Raw genomic sequence first — 24,498 nt, 5'->3', positions numbered from 1 at the left:
ATGTATTTTCCACCTATTGGTGTCTACAGCTTTTAGTAATATGTTCAGGTTTGTAAAGATCCTGCAGGGATGCAGAATCAGATTTTCTTGTTCCTACATTACAACTGAGTAGTTTCTTGGCAATACATTCCCAATAAGCCGGTTAGTTCATGCAATACTTACAACAATGAGTTCATAAAGAAATAGTCTTTTTTTTTTGTTAGCATGGCAGTCTTGCTTCATCTTCTTCACAATATGTGCAACTCTTTCTGATTCTTTATCAGCATGTGCCTCATTAAAGTCATCCAAAGACATATGTGAGTATCCCAACACCTCAGCTAAAGCTCTCCAGTCATAAACACTCTCTGATACCGTAGACAGAACTACTGAGTAGATATAAGTCAATTTTTTGAATGGCAAGGCAATTTGTTCAACAAGATTCCTGGTAGTTAGCTCACTATCAGCAGTGTCCATAGCTTGTTCTTTGGAAATCACTTTTATGTTTTTGCAATGTACAAGACCAATCTTTCTTCTGAGAACTCCCACATACCACTCTTTCATTTTGGTTTGTCCAATGGCTTTAACTTTATCTTCACCAAGAAGTGCTATTGTGTCCCCTTTAAAATATTCCAGCAAATAGTCAATCTTATTTTGACGTAACACGGTTTTCAAAGCCACTCCATAAGTATTGACACTCAAAGTTTTGTCTTGAAACTTTGGATATTTTATTGTTGGTATCAAAAGCCATGGTGCAGACTTGATTTCTTTGCGGTTTTGTAGGCGCTTTGGCCTATTAATAATTCCACTTAATTTTGGAGCTGGATCGGGAGTCGTAACATGGAACTGTGTTACTTGGCTACTTTTTAAGATTTTAATCTGAACAAGGAAAACAAAGAAATGCATCTCCCTACATCCAAGCATGGAAAACAGGAATTGCTGGCAGACCATTTCACCAGTTTTCAACTCCTCCTTTTTAATATTTTTGCTTTGATCTTCCATTTTTACTTCAAAATCTGGATCACAGGATATCAAAGAAATGTTTAGATCTTGGGGTTTTTCAAGCAGAAATGTGTGCTTTCCCCACAGCTGAAACACCACAGGAGGCATACCTTTCCCCCTTTTTTTTATATCACAAATAGTGAGTTTTGTTGGAATGTAGTTATGACCAAAGACTGTAAAAACTGCAGTAAAAGATGGATGAATATATTTGGGACCATAAATTCCAACTGAGACTGTTCTATGAACATAGTCCCACACATTAGTTGCTGGGGGCTGGATTTTGCTTGCTTGTATGGCAATCACTGCATACATCACATGACTTAGGTCAGTTAGCTTCACTTGTATGGTATCTTGATAAATATAGCACTTCTCCAACTTCTTAAAAGGTCCTTCTTTGTTGAGACTAAAAAAACACACAATATCACTCATAACTTGGCTGAGTGGATCATTCTTCACTTTAGCTGCAACTTTCACTTCTAGGAAAATGGCTTCACTTGTGTTGAGGTTGCTCAGTGTAAGTTCTATTAGAGGACTTACTGTGCTGGACAGATCATTGTTGCATGACATTGGAGGGTTAAGGATGGCCTTTAAACCAACTTCTTGGAATTCTCCTGGTAATACATGACCCACAGGGACATGAATGTTGATATCTGAGTCAGGCAGCTGCACTGAACCCCCTTCATGATTCAGTTTACAAACTACATGAATGTCTGTAGCTTGCGTTTGTGCCCATCCAGGACTGTGGCTCATGGCTTCTAAATCTAGGCAGGACCGGGTGAGCTGTCGGTGACTCAACCAAGCCATCTTGTAGGCTTCGCGGTCGTTCTGAAGCCATGTTATATCGCAAGCTGTAGTTTTTTGAGGTGCTGTCTTGTGAGGATTAAATCTTTGGTTATCAACTATATCCAGGAAGTCAGAGATGCTTTTGGATCGTCCAGATCTTCTTGCTGAAGTCTTTCTTAGGAGACAGTCAATATCTAGCTCATCACCTGAGGAATCCAAAGAGTCCCTATTGCTAGAAAGTTTAGAGAACAAATAAGGTTTTTCCTTTAAGATAGAAAGACGTTTATTATTTTCATTTCTATTGGAAGCAGCTATGTCATGTACAAAAGGGTTGGATCCTGACAGCTCATTCCAGAAAGGATTTGTCTTGGAAACAGCTTGAGCATGTTTGAATACGCCAGACCAGTCAATATCCAAATCCAGTTTACTTTCATTGACATCTGTTTAAAAGAAAAAAAGAAGTATTTCCTAAAGCACAGAGGCTTGAGACATTCCATTCATTTCCAACTGATAGTCTGTTAAATTAAGAGCTGACTAAATTTTCCTCCTGAAATACACATAGATAATTTCTATATTTCTCCTTCACGTTTTTAAACAGTATCAATGTTGATTTAATTAAGAATATTTCTTAATAGAAAGAGTGCTAACAAATTAGTGCTGAATAACAAAATAATATTGAAGGATGTAAAGCATCTTTTTTGAGGTGTTGAACATTATCAACTCTTATGAGTATTAATTGGCATTGAGTATGATAAAGTTCTATAAGGTTCAAACCATCATATTCCAGTAATCTTTGGCCTCTTACAAAATGCCATGGATTTCTTTCCTTTGTGTCTGTCTCTTTGCAAAGACTAAACAACTACAGTTTCATTTTTCAAACACTGCAGACTGTACAGATAAGTGCATTATTCAATATTCCTTTTCATGCTAGTGCATGTGCATTTAATTGATAACAGCACTCCTACAATTTATCTCCATGTGTGTGGAATTTGTTATACTAGCTTTCCATTAAAAAAAAAATTGATATAATTTATGAGACCTTGTACAACTTGAAGTTTGGAGAGAAATGTTTGTGTGACTACTAATTTTTTGAGATTGCATTTTAATAGACAAATATGGGTGTATAAGTGATATTTACATATCTTTTCTAATACAAATACTCATTATTAGCAGTAATATCTATTTTTTTGGAAGAAGAGAATTCCTTACATTTTATATTAACAATTGTTCAGAGAAGCTGGTTTATAGTTGGTTGAGAGTCACCCTTCTTGCAATGGAATATCCGCAACTTTTTATGCTAAGGGTTTCCATTACTTCATTTTGCCATTATTTTTTCTATATATAGAGGCTATACCATCCCTTCTTTATACATTCTTGCAAAGAGTTTAAATTTTAGAAGGAAAAGCCATAATTTCTAATTTTTTCACCATATCTATAGCTCACATTATTACACTTTCCACAGTACTCTCTATTTCCAAGGTTATTCTACATTGCTCAATTGCAAGCATTACAGTGCATACAGCCACAAAAAGAAAAAAAAAAAACTTTTAAACGTTAGTACTTCTCTTTTTGTTTCCTTTTTCAAATTGTGATAAAAAGCCGAAACTGTGAAGTCTTTCCACTGTTCCAGAAAATTCCCGGTTTGGAAGAATCAAGGTGGAATTTACCTGTTTGCCAGCTGCCTATCTACATTGCCTTGACAAGAGCTTTCCAGGTGAGCTGCCAGGGGGATTGAACCCAGGGGCAGCCTCCTTTTCCTCAAGCTCCTTGTCTTGACCAGGGTCACCAGAGGAGGCGAGGCTATTCCAGCCCCCACTAAAAAGTTCTTTTGTCTCTGCCCATAGGCCAAAAAACTTTCCTTGCACTGTGATGCTATTACAATCAGAGCATTATTGCATATTAAAATATAAACTAATTAAGCCCAAAATAAACATAAGGGGTTTGTTTGGGTTTTTTCCCCATCCTAAAGGGCATGTTTCTACAGGAAAAATACGAGCAGAAAACTCTGTCAGAGCCTGAGTCACTAGGACAGATGCTTTCTCATGCCAAGGTAACAGCACAATTACTAGAGCACAGCATGTCAGCAAAGAAATAATTCCTGCTCCACAACTTACACAGCGTCAGGCTTGCTGTTACATCTGTTACTGGACAAGAAGCTAAGAGAATGCCTACATTGTGGAGGGCAAAGTTTTCTCAGCATTGGGGTTAAAATAGCAAGGAGATTAAATAAACTTTGCCAAGACTCCAGTTTTTAAATTGGGCTAACTTCAAAATTACCCTGCCTTCATGCTTCTTAAAACCCTAAATCAATCTAGTTTGGCTAAGAAGTCCCTCTTCTCTTCCCCAGTCTTGGCCCCCAGTAAACTTACTCTAAGTAGCATTTTTTGATGTAAAGTTAAAGATTTCAACTCTTCCTCCCAATCTGCCTGATCCAGAGTTTTGCAGAAATAAAGACTTTAGTTTGAGAGCCTTAGTACAGAAAATAGCAGAAGAGTCATACTGTAGCTGTCTGAAGGTGTCCGGTCATCCATGTCAATCAAAGTCCCCTCCGACCGGCTTCGTGGAATCTCTCCACTGCTTAGGGAATCTGTTCCACTACTGGAAGAATTTTCCTCCTAGAAGACAGTTAAGCATATAAAACATCAGCAAGTATGCAATTTGAAAAAGGGGAAACTGTTGAAGAGTTATTGAGCTTTGTTCCTGTATTGTGACGTGAAAAAATAAATATGAAGATATAGATTATGACTAAATTTATTAACTCTGCCCAAGAGCATCACAATCCTGAGTGAGTCTTACTATCTAATGTCCATCAAACCCAGCAGATGCTACAGCCGCAGTATAATGTGGTACCCCAGCCCATAGTGAAGTCCAATAACTCACAAAATTAAGTGTCTTGTAATTGGAACTGAGCCAATTATACAATAACTTCCACTCAGATGTCTTGAATAAAATGTTTGTTTAAAAAATAGACACCGTAATTCCAGTTTTCAGGTTAGTTTGAGTAGAATCATTAAAGGGGAAGATCTAGACCCGTTACTTTCCATGCCAATTAATATAAAGTATTTTCTTGCCATTCTGCCTTATTATTCTTATGTTCCTCCCTGAAAGACGATCAGGTCAGATTTCCTTTTAGTCTGTCCAAGAATGACTTAAAGTACCCTTCCTTAGTGAGCACACCAGCACAGCAACAGCCCAAGAGAGGATATTCAGATCTCTTTTTCCTTGTTCCGGCTACAAGAAATTGTTTCATTTTGGTGCAGTCCCTTAGAGGCAGGCAACAGAAGGATGAGCCTCTCAAGGTAACTTGACTAATGCTGAAGAAAGTGGGAGCTGTTGTGTCTCCTAAAGAAAGAGGAATTACAGAAGTTTCAAGCAAGCATTTGGTATCCTACATGCTGAGATTACTGTATCCCAGGAACAGAAGCTAGAGGAAATAAAATAAAAGAGATATTTTGTGGAGGGAAGCTCTTCAAGTTAGTGCTATAAACCAAGACATCACCTAGTGACTTTCCCAGAATGCTCTCACAGATCCTATATGTAGTGAGATATAAATGCTGATGACCATTAAGATATCTGGGGAAAAAATGAGACAAATGAGACAAACAAACAAGGAAGGGAGAAGAAGAGAGAAGGAAAAAATCCAGAAGATTTTTGGATCCATACATGGGATACAAAAGTCAGCTTTGTTCAGAAGTCTGAAATACTGCAGCCTGCTACTTCTGCAGTGAACACTGCAGCCTAAGGAGGCCTCATTTTATCACTTTTAAAATAAAAAAAAAAAATGAGAGAGAAAAAGAAGAAGGATTTGGCCTGGTTTTGCTGCAGCTGTAAGAAAAATGAGTTTTCAGGTCCAGTTCTCTCCAGTTCCACTTGAGTTATGGGAAAGGACACATACCTTATATCCAAGCATTACTGCACAGAAAGCAGAAGCCAGCTGTCTGTTTTCATTGAACAAAGCATGGTTTAGGATACCTTTTTTTTCACTGCACATGTAAATTGATAGTTTTTGCTCTTCCCACAAAAGGTACCTTCAGCTAATGGCAGTCTGTTCAGGCGCCGTTTTGTACACAAGCAGGGTGCAAGACTGAGGTCGGGCAAAGCTCAACAGTCACCCAGCACCTCAGAGGGCTGTATGGATTTTCAGATTCCTTTGTTACGAGAAATCTCTTTTATTTGGCCTTTGGAGTCCTGATTTTAGCTAGTAGGTAAAGCTAGCCTCCAACATCAATACATTCTGGCCTCTGCTACTAGCCCCCTACCAGAACAAAACTGGAAACTAAAATGCCTCCTTAATCCCAACACCATTAATTCCAAGATATGACATTCCACATCTATATAAAGATATCACTGTTGCTGCTGCCTCTGATAAGCAATGGTATATTTGATAATGTATACAGACTCCTTCAAAAGAAATAAATTTTGGTTTGCTACTGCATCTCAAGATGTTGAAAAACTGAATGCATTTTATAAACATGCAAGATTTTAATCTCTGGCTTCTACATATACACTATGGAGGTTTAATCACACAAGCATAAGGTATCCATAGTCTAAAATCTCAATAAATGTACAAAAAGTAAGTCTTCTTTTTACAATACCAGTGTACTTGTTGCCAGCACTAATCTCTGTCTGACAATTTACTGATAATTCACAAATGAATTTAAGAACAGTTCTTTAAATAGTTAAAACACCTACAATTATTTCAGTAGCCACACAAAGTGGGAGGTAGTAAATAAGGATGAAGAAGGGGCACGAGAGTGCATATGTACAGGGGCTAAAATAGGAAACCCATGGAGAAGGGAGAAGAAGAGAGGAAGAAAGAAAAACAATCTCTTTACGCAGTGGGATTATATTGACAGAGACATGACAACAAAATTGCTTGTGGAAGTTTTTGAAACACTAAGGACTTCTGCAAATAGAATAAACCATTTCCTAAAAGTTCCCTCTGGGAATTCCTCAAAATGTTCATCACTAGCCTGGCATAGAGATAGAAAAGGCAGATACTGAAAAGGAAAACCACTTTCAAATATAATCCTCCGCCCCCATGAAAGCATGTCTTGGTATGACAGCATGATGAGGGATCCCTTGTGACTGGGGCACATCTTCAGGCCAGCTAAAAAGAGGATGAGAGAAGGGGAGATATATAAACATTCCTGAGCAAAAGATGACCACATTTGGCCAGCATGTCAAGGGATGTGGGAAATGCTGGGGACAAGCTGTACACACACCACTGCGTACTGGGCGATGCGGCTCTTGCACAGGGTTACATGAGCTGACACCACAGTTGAGTCCCACCTCTTCTCTGTTCCAGCCTGAGTGCTGGGAAGGCCTAAAGCCCCAGCTCCTTTCAATGAGCCTAAGAAAATAAGAAAAACAAATGCCTATCCTTTTCCATTGATACATTCTGTGATAAAATATCCCAAACTTAACTGTTGATAGGACAGACCTATTAACTTGGAACTTACCTGAACAAATTCTGAAGCACAATCATTCACAAGAGAAGTGAGATCGATGCATGTGGGATATACAGCCATACTGATCAACACTGAAAAGCAAAGGTATAAAAACCTTTTGCTGCAAAAAAAGGGAACTATGTGTAGGAAGAACCAGAGACCAAGCTTTTCATTTGCTGTAGTCACTGAATAAGAAAGATATAAACTGACAAGTGTTTAATGGTGAAAGGAATTATTTGACTGATGGCATGTCAGCTCACAGTGGGAAGTCAGGAGGGAATGAGGAAGTGAAGAGGTTGGAAAGAGATCAGCTGTGGAGGTGACCAGTGAGTGAACCTGAGTGAGTGCTGAGAGATGTGGCATTTTTTGTATGAGGGCAAGCAACAGTTAGCCAGGTGCACTCTGCTGGGGATTGCTTGACCCATGAAAGCACGTAACCCAGGAACCAGAGCACTGCTAGCAGGCACATTGCAGCACTGTTACAGAGGAAGAAAAATGCACTAGATGCTCTAGAGGAAGAAGAAAGTCTTGGGTAGAAAGTTCAGTTTCACAGAAGTCAGGGGACAGATTTGCTGCAGACAGCATTTTTGCTGCATATAATGCCTCCAGAAATTTCTTCCAGGTCTTTCAAAATTCAAGTGCACCTTTTTTTTTTTTTTCCCAATCTCACTAACAAAAAAACCATATCCTGCTCTGTCTAAAACAGTGGTAATAAAGAAAATAAAAAAAGCCCAAAGGCAAATGCTTTGCCACTGCCTTTGCCTTAAAAAATAAGAGAGAACACATTCCTTTGTGTTTTTTAAGTATCAATATCCCAGAGCAAAACACTAGCAATTTATATTTCATTCTACCTTAATCCTTCTTCAAAAGCAGGTTTTGTTAAGAACAGAGCTCTCCTGTGGCCATGTCTCCCCATGGACTTCTACATGTTCCCCACACAGTGCTACCCTTATTCAAAAAGATTCATGGCCTTTGTAATCAGAGGATGAAGTTTATGCGTTAGCAGTGAGAGAACAAGCAACAGAAACAGGTGATGGTGATGTGGCTCATTCCTTGGGGTCATTTTTGGGTGACACAGGGGAAAATGACTTTCTAGTTATATAGGTTGAGTTGTTAGACTTTCAAGTTTCTTTCTGAAAAAGGAAAATTGTAAATGTAGCAGAATGTTAAATAATATGTTCCTCATCTAACCAAATACTGAGTCTACTGAATTCTTGAAATTCTATTATATAGAGAGAAGAAAAGGGATTCTAAAGAGACAGCAATACACAGAAGAGGGAATGTTTCAGAAGGACTGCACATCACCAACAAACCTAAAACACTGCCCATTCTCAGCAGACTAACATATTTTTAAGCATTAGCTACAGTAATAGATCATATTTTAACTGTCTCTTGGTTCTTGTGGCTTAGAACAGCTTTATGCAGCTCAGAGTTCAGTGAGAGGCACTTGGACCCAAGTTACTAATCTTTGATTACAGAGCTGAACTGTGGTGCTTTAGCCACTGGCAGCACAGCAAATGGAACATTCTGCTGAAGTGAGGAAGCCTTCAACATATTTTAGTCTGGTGCATGCAAGGCATTCAAGGAAATCCATCTGTATCTCACTTTGTACAGAGACAAGATCAACTTTTAAAGTTCAGCAGCAACATTAATGATTTAGTATGACCCAATACCTTGCCATTTTGACTATAATTATAAAAAGGAATTTTCAATATATTTATCTACTGGTTTACTCTATTGTCAAATAGTTGCCAAGTTTGGTACCTACTTTTTCAATGTTGTGAAAATGTATCACCCTGTGGGAACTGCAGAGCCGTTCACACTGAACCCAGGGCTTAGACTTTCTGCAGACCCAACATAGGTCTGCATGGCTGCTTGGAACTGACACAATCACTGCTCGTAATACTTCACCCAAGCCAGTGCTTAAGGGTAGAGCTGGTACTCTCAGTACAACAAAAATGGGAATTGAATTGGGTCATCCTCTCAGTAGATTTCCACCATTTTGCAGGTGGGTTTTTATAGCCTCTGCTCAGCTATGCACAACCCAGAACTTACTTTACAGCCTGTTTGGGGAACACTGTGCAAGCAAAAATAGCTATACCATAAACACTCCCTCCACAAGGCAAGTATCCTTCCTTCCATTACACACATCTATGCTTCTAAAACTGCTTGTTATAAGCATAAGTAGTAGAGCATTTATTTTCAATTATAAACTTTACATTTGGGAATATTGCTTTCCAGAAACCTCAAGGATGTGTAGTTAAGTTTTGATGTTGTCTTTTGGGTTTTAGCTACCACTCTGAAATACTCAGTGGTTTCCCTTTGGCCTCAGGAAAAAAGAAACGTTGCCTTCTACTTACTTTACCAAGTAACTTCTTCGAGAACAGGAAATGGGAAATAAAGATATCACTAACAAATTAATTAATGGATCCAACTTCGCACTATGAAATTGCAATATTTCTTCTTTTTGATGAACAGAAAAAGCTTTGCAAGTTTATCAGCCTAATTCTTCTGTGGATTTATGTCCTTACACCAGTTAAAAACAATAGTTAAAAATCTCACTGGATTCTCACTTAGTGTGTATACTTGTACATACTTCGGAAGCACAGTTCGTTTCTTCACTTTTGGAGGTTCTGTGAAAGCACTTTTGGTTCCTTCACAGAGATTAGAATACTACAAGTATTGCAGTATTGTACTTCTGACTGAAGCCAACAGCTATTCCTTCAAAGGGGATATTGAAAGTACTCTGTAAGGAGCACCTTTAATTTAGAAGTTTCATTACAAAGTAAAATTTTCATTTCTAGGTGCTGCAAGTGTTTCAGTGTCACCATAATTAATGCATGCAACACTTCAGAGCAAGGCAAAACCTGTAGATACCATGTTCTGCATGTGAACTAGAGCCCTGCTGCTTTTCCTTAGGTACTTTTAATGTTTGCTAGGATGACACAGAAACCTCAGCTATCAACATTTTTAATCAGCCTAGAGAAGTGGGAAGTACCAGGATGATCAAAATCTCTGTTAGCTATTTATATCCCCGTGAACTATAGCTGTGATCACAGGTTTTTAAGTACATGACACCTCCAAAGTGGTCTATATATTATTTCATTACCCTGATTTCTTCTTTTTCCACTAAGTTAGACTTTTTCTCACATCCAGGCTGCATGAAGGAATTACATTGGGTCTTTAACTGAGCAGCTTGCCTGTCAATGGCAAGTGGAGCTAAAGGCTGAGACATCTGCCCACTAGTTTGGCTTAGAGAGCACTCCCGACTTTGCATAGCATTCATTATGTCCTTCCCTGGGAAAGGCTCATGTCTGAATATGTTAATGCCACAAGTCAGCTTTGAGCAGGATAGATATGAGCTGTGGTCTTTGAGGGCAGGAAGCAGTGGTGGGGGACAGAAATAGTGGTGGCATAAACAGAAATCCTTTGAATGCCTCAGAGTCACTGGGGCATGACCAAAAGGAGGCAAAAAAAAAAAAAAAAAAGGCTTCCTCTGTCCCTAAGACTTGATTCTGGCAACGTTCCTCTAGCTTTTCCAGTTATATATAGAAAATAGCGCATCTACTATCCACCCAGAAAACAAGCAAAGGATCCATTTTCCAGACAATCAAACCCAGGTCAAGTAGTGAAGTAGTTCTTCAGTTCTTCCATAGAAACTGGCAATCAGGCACTTCTGAGTTACATGTGTCATAGATATAATTTTAAATTTAAGGGCTGAGCACAGGCAGGGAAGAAATCCCTCTTGACTTTCAACATTCAAATGTCTCATCTGGCCCAGTGATGTGATAAAAAAATCCTGCAAGGGCTGCACTCTCTTCACAGCATCAGGGTAAAGCAGAATACATCAAGGAAACCACCCACAGAGAAAGACCGGTGTTTTAGCTGCTTACAGCTCTAAAAGCTCTTGAAATTATTATTGTAATTAATATTAACAGCAGATTTTGAGAACCTGAATCACCTGGATTTGTTGCAAATATGTAGGATGATTTTTCTGTTATTTCAGGCCAAGAATGATATGACAAAGTGATGTGGCTGACACTACGTCGGGATCCAGTCTTGAACATCCAGCTGTGGAACTAAATTGCCTGTCAGTGTGCTGCCTGGATAGCAACATTTTATTTTGGACAGGTGTAGATTAAAGATGCATGAGCAAAATACGCAATGAGAACCTTGAAGGAAATTGAACCTGATATCCAGGCATATGAAAGGTGCCTTTAGGCTTCTGGTGTTGTGCTTTCAGCAAATTGAGGTGAGTGCCCAGAGAAGGATACAGGGGGACACTACAATGTCCTGTGGCTTTGATGAGATAAGGTAAGGTCTATCTTTCCATAAGCATGACAGAATTCTGCCTCAACACAAAGGAAAAACGTGTCAGAAAACCTGTACTGTCAGGTGGACCTTTTGGTTTGGTGTTGGTTAACTTGGAGGGGGGACAAAAATTCCCAACAACATACCAACCAAAAAATGAATTAACACAGTTAACACACATGGAGAATATGCTTTGGAAGGTTTAAACTACCTCAGGCAAGCTTTCAAAATGTTTAAACTAGCAAAAAAGGTACCCCAGTTTCGCAGGACAAGAATGGCATGGTGAAGAGGGGGGAAACATGACAATCACTTGTTCCATTTCTCCTGGGAAGTATAAAGGGACATCAATACTGAGACGGCAGAAACAATGGAAAATGGATGACAAATGATCAGATCAACATGGAAAAAAATTAATAAAAGAGGCAACTACCTGTTTGGGAAAATAATTAGATTAAATATAGTAGAAGAAAGTAAAGCCATTTGGCAAGGATTCCTCCGGTTGTAATTAGAGGTTAGTTCAGAGAGTTAATAACTGCAAGCATAACCGTTCTTCAGTGCATCCACAAATTACATTTTGCTCTACTTGACTGACCACATAACAGACACATGGAACATGTACCAGCACAAATAGTATGTTTGATAGACTGCAATAATATCCACAAGGAAAGACTGTTACCTATTTTTTGTGTATTGACCTGTTTTGACTGAAGGACTCGTTCAATAATCCTTGACACTTTAGGAACATGGCAAAAGGAGCATCAGAAAGGGAGTCTTAATCACAGAGACAACATCCAAAATATACTGCAGAAAGTGAACTTTTCCTTTGTTGCTTTTTATGGCAACTACAGTTCCCAAAGTTTGGTTGGATCTTTCCTCCAGAAGTGAGACATCATTGCCTTTAAAGCATTTGTGCCTGTGTTGTTAATAATAGCCTGAGCTGTCCTTTAAGCTACACCTGCCAATATTATAAAGTTATTTTTGACAATGTAATTTTGAAGGGAAGAAGGGAGGAGAGTTCATAAAAATGCATTTTGTTCTCTAAAAGCCAAAAACAGCACCTCTTATTATACTGCAAACTCTCCCTTTACATAACAATCACACATGCTCTTGACAAGGAAAGGCCCATTATTTCTATCAAATGGGATACATGTTTAAATGGATAGTTTCTCTACTAATGAAGGACATTTGAACCTCTGAACTGTACTCTTAACTACTACTTTTTAATAGTACTTTTAACTGAATTCTTTCACTGAAGTAATATGACTGCCAGATAGACTCTAAAATGGTAAAGATCCAGCAACAAAAATTAAGTCAGAGGAAGATAAACTGCCATTCAATATCAGGTTCCATTTAATAGTCCAACTCCAATTATGGAAGACTACACATTTCAGAGGAAAAAGGAAAAAGTTCTACCTATGAAAATGAAGACTGCTAATTTCAGTATTGTTGGTAGTCTTAGAACCAAAATGGCAGTGATTATACCTTAAAAAAAAAAAAAATTAAATACTGTGTACGTTATCACTGTGGATCTTCTTCTAAAGGAGCAATCAAGTCTGAGAAGATTTGAGGCAACAAGTTCCCAATAAATTGCATGCCCTTATGTGTCTAAATTTAGTTTTTAAATCTAGCTGCTTTGCAGGCTCATTCATTGATCTGTCTATTCCTACGTGTTTAGAGGAGGGCATCTATAATTTTGGCTGTTAATGTTTGGTACAATAAGCAGAATAAGATGTTCAATCTCATCCACTTTTATACAGCAGTTACAATCATTCTTCAACAATTTTCTTTTTTCAGAATTGAAAGCAAGAAGTGTAAGAGATAACTTTTCCAGGTCTCTTCTTCCTCCAGTCCCTATATTCTTTAACCACCTTCATTCTCTCCACTGCACCACAGTATCCAACAGTCTTTTCAGCAGCAGTTGTCCTTCTGGTGATGTACACCATCAGTCTAGATGCAGCATTCAGTGGAAAGCCAGTTTTCCCATCCAGGAAAACCACACTATTATATTGTGATGGATAGTATTACCTACTGGAAGCATCTTAAGCCTGTGTATTCTCTTGTCCTGGCTCCCTGAACAACTCAGACATAGAAGCCATTCCTGAGGTTCTCACCAGACAGTTGGCTGATCTCCAAAATCGATCAGCGAAATGCTTGTACAACAAATTGGAGAAGTTCCCCAAGTGAGCCCAGGCATTCCTGTGCTGACTTTTATCTCACATTGTCTCTATTCCCCCCAAAAGCAACTGCAGAGCTCCAACTTGCTTTTCCTAACATCCCTGCCTGTCAGGCTGCTACCGACACCCTAGCTTCTCACTGGCTCCTGCTCTTCCTTCTGAGCCAACATCACTGAGGGCAAAATTTGATGAAGCAGCTGAGAGAGCTGTAATTGTTCAGAAATAGTATGACCTGGCACTATACACCAATGGGTGCCTAATGATGCAAGAAATCTATCTCACACAGCTCTATAGCATCTTTCCATACCATTTGCCATGAAGAAATCTTAATGTTAATAATAACTTAATCCTATTTCTTTGCATTTAGTATGGCAGTGGTACAAAGAGAAAGAAGGCATAAAGCTGTTGCTTCCTTCTTTCTTATTTCCTTCCCTACCTCTATTACCATGCCCTAAGCCCTAGGGTCTATCACCATGTCCTGCAGCCATAGGGAGGAGAAGAGAAGATACAGCAGGCAGGAATTGTGCAGCAAGACTGATCTAATTAATTGTTTTACAAACTCTTTCATAGACTTTTTTCTTCATAGTCTAATTGGACAAGGATCAGCCACCCCTTGGGGGTGATTGGCTAAAATCCTAAAACATCCATTGTCAAAATATTTTCCTACTATACTATAAGCAAGACTTCTCAAGGCAGCAGGTGTTTGGTTATTTACATAACTCTGCTACCTCTTCTGTGAGAGAGAAAAGTCTCTCACGGACTTAGAAAATAGCAAGAAAATCCTTGCTAGCAGCATTTTTGTATCCACATACCTCCACACAGGTTCACTGGCTATGACACTGTGCTAGAGATTTTGAGGAAATGAGCATAGGATAGAAAGTAAGGATGTCAGTGGCCCAAGCTCTGTAATAGAGAAGACTCTCCACTCCAGTCACACGTCAAAGGGAAAAAAAAACAAACTAACCCCTAAATTATCATAAATTTCATCTTTTTACATACCAGAATTAGTTAATTTAGTTGCAGAAAATTTATTTTTTGTCCCAAAAATTCTGGCTGACATCCTGAAATAAAAACAATGGCTGAAGAGATGCAGTCACAAATTGCTTAGAAAGTTGGACCGAAAGCAAACTTATCAAATTCCCAAAGATTGCCTCTAAGACACTCCTGCAGAAAATCTCCAGGAAAATGATTCAGAAATACTGTTGATTATACTCCATCAATTCAAAATATTTGCCCAGACTTTTATTTCAATGTTTCTTTTTCAGAAAGCTTTACTATTTTTCACCACAGTTGAAGTTATTGCCTTTCCAACAGAAGTGAAGGGCTGTAGATCAGTAACTTAGATAGAATCACAGCATTTCTGTACGTTATGTCCAGCTTCTCCCTTGGTCTCTCCCTGTCCCCTTCCCCCCCTTCCAAAAAAAAACCCAAAACCAAAATCCAAACCCTAAACCAAAACAAATCCATAACTCCAATCACTCTTGCACTCTTCCAAGAACTTTTAAAAGCAGAAAATTAATTTTCACCAATAAAACTGGTGAAAGAACTGACAAATCTTAAGCTTTGTGACAATCCTAGTGTCAATACTTTGTTTTACCTCACTCCTCTCAGACACCGAGCATGTTCACCTTCCAATTTTATACAGACTAAGCAAGTTCAATATTTTATAATACTAAGTCTTTGAAAAAGCTGAAGTTACATGGTCTCACTGGCTTCCTACACAAAAAAAAAAACCCTGGGTGTCATCAATCATCTAAACCCACCTCTGTAGGCACATGATGCTCCACTCACTAGAAAGAATAATCATCTGGTATACAAAGTGAAAATGCTCTTTAGACTATTGTCAGACTACAGAAATTACAGAAAAGTGATTTGAGACCACTCTGATGTTTAAACATCATGCAAAACCACATTAATTTCACAATTACTACTTGGAAATGAAATTTTCATGTGATGTATAGAGTTGAGGTTTTCTCTGACAGCCTGTCTTGCTGGAGGGGAGGGTAATTTCTCCCTGCTGGAGGAAACTACCAACAGTGTCCCATACAATGGCTACAGCAGATTGAAAGGAACAGACATCCATCTCAAATATCACTAAACAGCCCAGGGCAAAAGTCCCTACGGGTACCTGCACAGGCCATTTCTTTTGGGATCAATGCCTCTGGGAAGCTCGAGTTTTTCTAGCTGGCCTGTTTCAGTCTGATCAGTAAGAGCAGAGCAGTCTTTTCTTTAGACAGAAATGTATCAAATACAAGGTTACAAGTGAAATAAACTAAAACACAGACCTCACTTACAACAGCTTTCTAATGCTTTGATTTCCCTAATTAGGAACCTGGAGGCACCTGCCATGTGTTAGCTCAGAGAATTCAGCCTATTCAGCAACACCTTCCAAATGCCAGCCCTAAAGAAGAACTTTTCCTGGTCTCACCTTCATAAGTTTACTGTCCTTGCTCCATTTGTACCACAACGTGGGAGGAAGAATTCACAGCCATTCCAAAAGGTCACTGACTTTGATGATCAAAGCATTCCCTTACCCATCTCACCTCCTTGGCAGCAAGTCTTGAGTTTTACACCTTTAACTAGCTCCTACACTTCAAGATAATAAGGTTCAAAATACGTGTTTTGTTATGTGAAATCCTGCAGAACCATATATGCAAAATTCCACAGTTTAGTTTTTCCTAACCAAATCTGTTATTTTGGGTTGGATTTTTTTTTTTTTTTACTATAGAGATCAACATATACAATACGTTTACAGTGCAGTTTAGGTCAATCAGCTCACTCTTACCATTGCACATATATCCTTGCCATCACTATCAGGGGTTCCTTGACTAAAGTGTACAAGTGTCATGATGTCCCAAATACCATAAACATCCTCTTAACATTTAGCTTACAAATAGCAAATCAAGCACACACCTTGATGTGCACCTTGATGCATGACACCAAGTAACTTTGCTTACGGCATTTTTCCTTGGCTGTAATGAGACAGGAGACTCCTGTTACTTGTTTTATCTCTATCCTACAGACACATGTAATCCTGATTGTGCAATTTATTGAACGTGTTTTTCAGCATCCCTTTAATGGAAATTATTCATCTATATTTCAGTTCACTGCTGATGACAAGCAGATATTTGCAGAACATAAAATTCTCCAACAAAGTGTTGTCTAGTACAAAAAGGGAAAGAAAAGCATGAAGTATGTGAATTGATATTCAAATATATTCTGCTTCCAAAACTTCATCTAAACTTTAATTTGGCAGGTGCTCTTGGAGGTGCATGATCCAAATATTGACCAGCACTAAGTTAGTTGAGGTCAGCTCCTGACAGACCACAGCCCAAGGTTATATTTGTATAGGTTCCTTCTTTGGTAAAAAATAGAAATATGTACAACTTTGCTCAAAACTTGCATTATTATGATCTAAATACCTTCTATGATGTGGTGTTTTTCTGTTAGCTGTTGTACAGCTATGTCACATCCACCAGAAGTGAATAGTATCACACAGTGGTCATCAACAAGAACATAAGAAAATATTTGTCTAACATGGTACAAGTTCTAGTCTTCAGAACCTCAGGAGATTTCACTCAACTTCACACCAAGAAGAAATGATGTTATGCCCCAGCAGTCTTGATAAATGGCACTAAGCAAATTTGCTCTGTTGTGAAAACTGGTTCAGATAATTTTATTTTACAGTACAAATTAATCTCAAATTGCTGATTTTAGCAATATATTACAATGGCAGGTCAATGTCTATCATCATCATTCAGTATGCTGAATCACTAGCATCCACACAAGTAATTTCATTTTAAAGTTCTTTAGAGATTAGCATTTAAAAAAACTTGAGGCTTAACCTGTAATCCACAAGTGAACTTTTTGCCTACAGGGAAACAGAGTGAGCTTTTGCTCCACTTTCTCCATATTAGGAGAGACTTGATTTGCCACCTAGGAAACACTTAGGTTTTTCAGCCTCCCAGACCTATTTGTGCCAAGACACAGTTTTTGGCACCACAAGCATAAAAACCTGGAAAGTCCTACAGTTGATAGTTTCAGAATCGCTAAATTTGATTTATTCATAGATTTCAAAGCAAAAAGCCCAAGAAAAGCAATCATCTTCCCTCTTCCTGTGAAGAATCAAGGCCATAGAACTTTACCTAGCTGTTATTGTGACAAGTTGTGTGATTGTAACACTTTTTATTGAACTGAAATGTTAAAAAAAAAATCCAATTCTATGCCTCAGAGCTTCTGTTTATATTCTGTTGTGGCCCAAATCAGGGTTTTCTTTTACTTTTTCATTGATATTCTAGTAGAACTAGAATAAATAGCGTCCCTATGCAAAGCTTTGTACAAATACATAAAAAGCAGAGCCTCATAACAACAAACTGTTTAATGCACAAGATAAGGAAGGGTAGGGATGGGGGAAAATGGAGATAGACAAGTTTACATATCATAAAATCATATAATAGTTGGGTTGGAAGCTTACCTTTGAAGGTAACCTTTGACAGTTTACTAGTCCAAACCAAGATGGGAAGACTAGACCACAAAGAAAGTGATAACCATATTCCAGTGCCTTCCACCCCTACTGTAAGAATTGTGTAAACATGTGCTAACCCCTTAAAAATCCAGCTCCAAACAACTTGTCCCAGACTACTTAGAAAATCAGTGAATGGGAATAGGACTTGAAAGTGCCGTGGGAAGAGAACTGTCACCCAGACCAAAGGGATGAAAATAATCACGTAAATATCACAAGAGCCCTTCTCTGTACCCGGGCGCTCACACCCTGAAAAGGCAATTAACTGGAGAGCAAGGCAGGTATTCATAACACCTCCTGGCAGCCTTTCACTCTGCTATGTTTGTCTTCCCTTTCCAGCTATGACCAGAAACAGATAAAACTGAACTGTAGCTATGTATTACAGGTAGCAGAAAATTACTGATACACACACACACACACCCCTTTCTCTCTCCCATGTTTTCATTTATCTGGTAAAACTATTTAATAGCAGCCAAACTTAGAATTCTGATACCATTTATTATTGAAAAAAAATTTGCTGTGGTGGAAAATGCCACTTATATTAAGTTCAGACTTCCAAAATATTGTCCTTTTGTTTCTGCTACCATTTATTACATGAGATGAGGAAAGGTCTAGAGAACTTCTTACTTATCTGGGGAGCACGTGAGTAGTGCACACAATACCTTTTGCTGTGTGTTTTGTGACTACAGTACAATCATTGCCGGTTAAAATACACCAGAGAATTCCAAGGTGCAAAGGGCTCTCCTACATATTTTCCTGATTAGTTGCACTTTTCTGCTCTGCCATATTAATATCCACTGCTCAGTGCAAGCAAGAAAAGAAAAGAAAAGAAAAGAAAAGAAAAGAAAAGAAAAGAAAAGAAAAGAATCCCTGAGCAGAACAATCTGTCATTACTCATGTTTGAGACATTATAATTTCACACAGAGCAACAGGTAGCAATTAGTGCTACAGGAATTAGGGCAGTACTATGAATAAATTTATACGTCTTGTCTCTCTGCAGTGTTCCACCCCTCCCACCTTTACAGAGATCCTGTTAAGGCTAGTGGATCAGGATGAACCCAAGAAGGTTATCATCACATGACAGCCTTTTCTTCAGGGCAAAGAGAAGGTATTACGTGAGATCATGTATGAATATAAACAAACCACTTCAAAGTCTTGTCAGCTGTCTCTCCCCCAAGTTATTTCAGGCAATGCCATTTCCTTTTAATTACGCAGCTTAGCGCATGTAGAAAAACAGTTTATTCTCTATGTAAATACATATCCAAACTTTAGTCCCATTTAGGATCATAGGACAGAAATTAGGCTGTAGGATTTGCCACTTATGGGTCACAAGCTTTGCATTGACTTGTGAAACTTTTGGGGTTTTTTACAGACACCGGCTCAGGTGAGAACTTGAACAATTCCTTGTCAAGTTGTTACATGAACGTTTTGCGATACAGCTTATTCAGCCAGGGGAAAGGAGCTGCTTCCTTTGGCATGATCACAGAATGAATGGCACAATGGACAAGCAAGGCTGTTGGCAATTAGTAGGTAAAGATGAAACCTCAAATAATATCATTATATCTAACTAGAGGTCAGTGCAAATTAAAGTATAAACCAATATGCTTTAGAATCAATTTAAATACTTGTGAACCCCCATTTAATGCAGGGAAATGTTAAATGCCTCCATGGAGAAAGAGAGAAAGAGATTAAAGAATTAGCTCAGAGCAAGCCTGGAGTAGAAGAAGGGTCAAATCTCCCAAGTCTTCAAAGTATTAGAAAAGAGATGAGATCATATGGCACTGTGCTTGAGGCTAAGCCTGGTCTTGGGGATGCCATCTGACTGACTGGCTGGCTGGCTGGCTGCTCCAGAAAACAGCAGTCCTGCATCTCCTTTGCATCAACCCTGGTGCTTCTCTGGTCTCACCAGGAGCTGGTCCAGGCACAATGACTCAGTGTTCTCCTGCACTGGCCTGCAGGAAGCAATGGCTAGGTATGAACAAGGGGACTACCCCATTCTGCAGCAGCAATTACCGAGCTTGAATGGAGTGCAAGAAGTTACCCAAAGTAAAGTGGCAGCTCTCCCTCTCACAGGTGTGAAGCAAAGAACACAAAGATTTGTAAGTACTCTGAGTATCCAGTGAAGGCAGACTTTCTCTAATAATTCAAAAAGATCCTTTCCCCATAGAGAGAGCTGAAGAAACTGGCAAAATAGTCTACTCTTTACATTTTGGACTCAAATAATTGTCATCTAGTCTTTTGTAAATATATACCCCAAACATAACATCTTAATTCTTCTCTTCTGGGCTGTGGGATTCCAGAGAATTTAAGCCTGCAGAGTCACCCACAGAGCAAGGGAAAGACAGCATACAATATAGCTTTCAGCTAAATAATCAGCCATCTTCTCCTTGATCAGGCTGGCTTACAAGGTGAAGTTCAGCTGCACAAGAAAAGGACTCCTTCTCTTACAGTAATTAATCAGTATATGCCTCCTATAAAATTCCAGGTACATCCAAACCTAAATTCTTTTTCTCATCACCAAAATGACACCGAACCAGAGCCCAAAACATCCCTTGCAACAAGCTATAAAATTTTTTTTGGTTTTCTGATGTTTTCAGTGGTTCAAAGCCCTGCTTCAGCTTCACCACTGCTCCTTGGTAGGGATGTACTGCAGTACCTCCACATATTGAAGTACACAATAGGCTCTTTGAGGAAATTCTGGAGGGTGGAAAGGGAAAGCCAGTGGAAAGTGATATGACTGTGTTTGGTCACAAACCAAAATTACTGAGATTATTAACACTAGAGCAAACTATGAAGAGCTATGGAAAAGCCTAATAAATGAGACAGTGTGAGATTAGGTTTGCTGTAGATAAGAAGAGGTGCTCTCAAAGGAACAATTTCAAATTACTCACACATTGATTTCTAAACTAGTTTAGAAATTTATTAGGAAAAGTTTGAGCATGACCTCCAGCAGTTTAAAAAGGATGTGCAGAAATGCAAATGGAATACTCATCTGTACTGAGAAGCAGATGAAAATATGGTAAAATATTGCAGAGCTAATTGAAGTACATGCTTTCCATTAGTATAGGATGTCACATTTACACTGCAATTCAGTTTCTGAAAAAAAACACCTATTTTTTCCTGAAATTACAGAGTTGAAGGAGATGAACTGAAAACAATTCCAGAAAGAGGGCAAGAGATGAGAGGAAAAGGCTTTCATAGAAGTTAACATCTGGTGATAGCAGCAGTGTATGGGACATCAAGAAAGGGATGATGTTCAAGTAGCTTTATCTTTCCAAATCATGTTTCATTTCCCATTGTGGGATCTGTGAAGTAAATTACAATTCTATGCAGTAGGAGAAGTGATAGAAGAGCCTATAGTTCCAGACAGAACTATGCTTATTGTTTTAGAAATTTTGCTACAAGTATGGACCATGTTTGTGGTATAGAAATATGATGAACTACAGCTGCCACTACTGCAGAGCTCAGCTCTTCAGACAAGAGGACATCCTTTAGAGATCATCAGATTAGACTGACTAATTGGCTGTTCTGTCCAAAAAAATCCAGTCTTTGACTTTTACAGCAATGTGATTTATTTTCCTGGACCGTATGGGGTTTTGGTGTTTGTTCCACATATTTTGTATTCATACTTTAAGGGTGGACTTCCCTACAGGGACTTGTGCCAAAGTTTGCAGTAGCATGAACACATGTAGTTTTTCAAGGAGTTTGAGTTTATCTATTTTGAAAAATAGAGAGGAATGGCATCCAACTTCAGAGACAGTGAGCATCGAAGGTTTTTTTTTTCCCTTGGATACCATTCATAGAAATCTCTCACAGATAGTCCACCAAACACAAATATTCCTGGTCCACAGGGGGAAATAGCTATGATAAAGACTTAAAATAAGTTGAATAACAAAGTGTACAATTAAACCCAATTAGCCATTCTCATAATAACAGGAGAAAGGGAAGAGAGCAGCAGAATGTAAACCAAATATTTAAATGCTAAATAAACCTTCTATTACAACTTATTGCTGTGTCAAGTCCGAGAAAAGGCAAAAAAGTTGATGAAGGGTGTACAACACAGGTATTATGGGGAGCAGCTGTGGGGTTGTTTAGGCTTGAGAAAAGGAGGCTCAAGGGGGACCTTATTTCTCTCTACAGCTACCTGAGAGGAGGTTGATGTGAGGTGGGGGCTGGTCTATTTTCCCAGATAACAAGCAATAAGACAAAAGGAAATGGCCTCAAGTTGTGCCAGGGGAGGTTTAGATTGGATATTATGAAAAAATTCTTCACGAAAAGAGTTGTCAAGCCTTGGAACCCGCTGTCCAGAGAAGTGGTGGAGCCACCATCCCTGGAGGTATTTAAAAGATGTGTAGGTGTGGCGCTCAGGCACACGGTTTAGTGGCAGACGTGGCAGTGCTGGTTTAATGGTCAGACTTTATGTTCTCAGGGGTCTTTTCCAACCCAAGCAATTCTTTGATTCTATGGCTCTATGTAATTAGCCTGTTGAGCACACTCCCACAGGATATTGTTGTGTACTATGTCGTTTAGTGAATACAAATGTAAGTATTCCTTGTTTTTAATGTACCCAAGGCAAACACCATCCTCTGGCTTCTCACATGTCAATAACCAGCTTGAACTTGTGCTGTTAATCCCATTGTGTATGTCCCACCCAACACAGACACTGTGCAACTGTTTTCAGTGTATAAGTTCAGTGTTGGAGCCTTTTATATTAACAACTATCAAGTACATGATTTTGGGCCAGGGAAAGCGCTGCCAGTGTGGCAATTTGTGCCTCCCAAGACCTACCCAGTATGAATGATTCCCTCACTTCTCTCTCTAGATCAGTTACTCAGGAGGATACCTATTTCCCTTTCAATAAAGCCAGTCAAAAACTATTCCCAAGCTGTTAAAATTTTGATCATTCTTCTTAAAAAAATAAATCCATATGGAAAAAAGAGGTATTAGCTGAGTGGTAATAACAGGTGGGAAAAGAACAAGAACTGCTGCTTTTTTTGTCTTTCACTTAAATCTTTCTATTTTTAAACAGACCGGCCAGCTCTGCTTGTTATTTTTTAGCCATAAAGGGAGTTGGTTCAAGGTATGTTAGCATGATAGGTCTTGCCTCCATTTAGGCTGGAGGTATTACCTTTCAAGGATTCTTTTAATAGAGAATGAATATTTCAGTGTTCAGAAGTGTATGTGCTCTTTAAACTCTCTTTTTCTGACTTCTTATGGCCGCCTTGTTCATAGGGAGGATTGTTAGGAGGTGTTCACCATTCTGAGCCCCAACTGACAAGGCCGGAGGCCAACTCAACAGCTACATGTGTGGAGTGTTTTAGTTCATACAATGCTTCAATAAAACCAAACCAACTAATCAACCAGCAAAAAAAACCAAACCGCACAGAGGTGCGTGCGCGCACACACACACACACAGAGATCTACAGCAGCTCATCTCGCAGAAGTAAGACAGAGAAGAAGAGCTTAAGACTGACTGATTAAAAATTTTAAGAGGTTCACCATTATTTATGCTCTCAGCAAAGGCAGTCACCAGCACTTAGCAAGTGCCTTTCTCCACACATCCCAAATCACCCTAGGGTACGATATCATGCAATTCAAAATGTACATAAGTTCTGCACCTTCTCCAGTAGCACTTGGAACTAGCAATGGCCAAAGATAGTATTGGACTGATGCAATAGTACTAGGCAAAAAACTGCTCTGACATTTCAGATCCTCCAATGTATTTTAAACATAATCAGCAAAAGATACTTTAAGAAAAAGCAAACTCACCATTCTGGAAACTAGGAGGTTTTCCCTAGATCCAAACTATGGTTTTGTTCAAGACATCAGTATTGTTGAAGGAGAACTTATTCCTGCTCTGGCTTTGAAACACTCTGGCGTGCTCAGGGTTCAAGTAGGTGCTGGAGCACACCTGGCAAGCCTCCCTCTTCAGAGTGCTGAGCAATGCCTGCTGGAATGTGCAGTCTAGCAGGAACCTGGCACCGCTTGTTCAAACAGACAGGCGTGAGCCATGGGACTACATTACCCATAATTGCCTTCAGCTGGTTTATGATTACACCTGAAACCAGTAGAGGTGGTGTGGGAGTTTCATCTTAAGGGGAGAGAGATACGAAGAGGAGGAGGAAGAAGCATGTGCTCCTTGTGTGCCACTGGAACAGACTTAGGATTTTCTACTCACATACACCATGTTGCAGATATATTGAATTGTTGGGAGGGTTTCAAAATGTGGCCTTCTGGTTAAGGTCAAGTTAGAAATAATTAGATTTACTGGCAGTGAATA

The 24,498-nt window shown here is 39.0% G+C and overlaps 1 protein-coding gene across 1 annotated transcript in view; it reads right to left on the bottom strand.

Annotated features, from left to right (window-relative positions):
- Nucleotides 1-24,153, bottom strand: part of MACC1 (MET transcriptional regulator MACC1) — a 36,943-nt gene extending 12,790 nt beyond the window's left edge. Inside the window, exons 1-3 of the mRNA XM_019285858.3 lie at nt 23,988-24,153; nt 4,262-4,376; nt 163-2,201 (exon numbers count right to left, since the gene is read on the bottom strand). Coding sequence (XP_019141403.3) covers nt 163-2,201; nt 4,262-4,376; nt 23,988-23,990 — 2,157 coding nt within the window. The 5' untranslated portion in view covers nt 23,991-24,153. The remainder of the gene's footprint in view (nt 1-162; nt 2,202-4,261; nt 4,377-23,987) is intronic.
- Nucleotides 24,154-24,498: the final 345 nt, after the last annotated feature.

This window comes from Corvus cornix, chromosome 2, assembly GCF_000738735.6.
Source record: "Corvus cornix cornix isolate S_Up_H32 chromosome 2, ASM73873v5, whole genome shotgun sequence".
Lineage (NCBI taxonomy): Eukaryota > Metazoa > Chordata > Aves > Passeriformes > Corvidae > Corvus > Corvus cornix.
The sequence above is the reverse complement of the archived record's forward strand: the minus strand, read 5'-3'. Positions and strand labels throughout refer to the sequence as shown.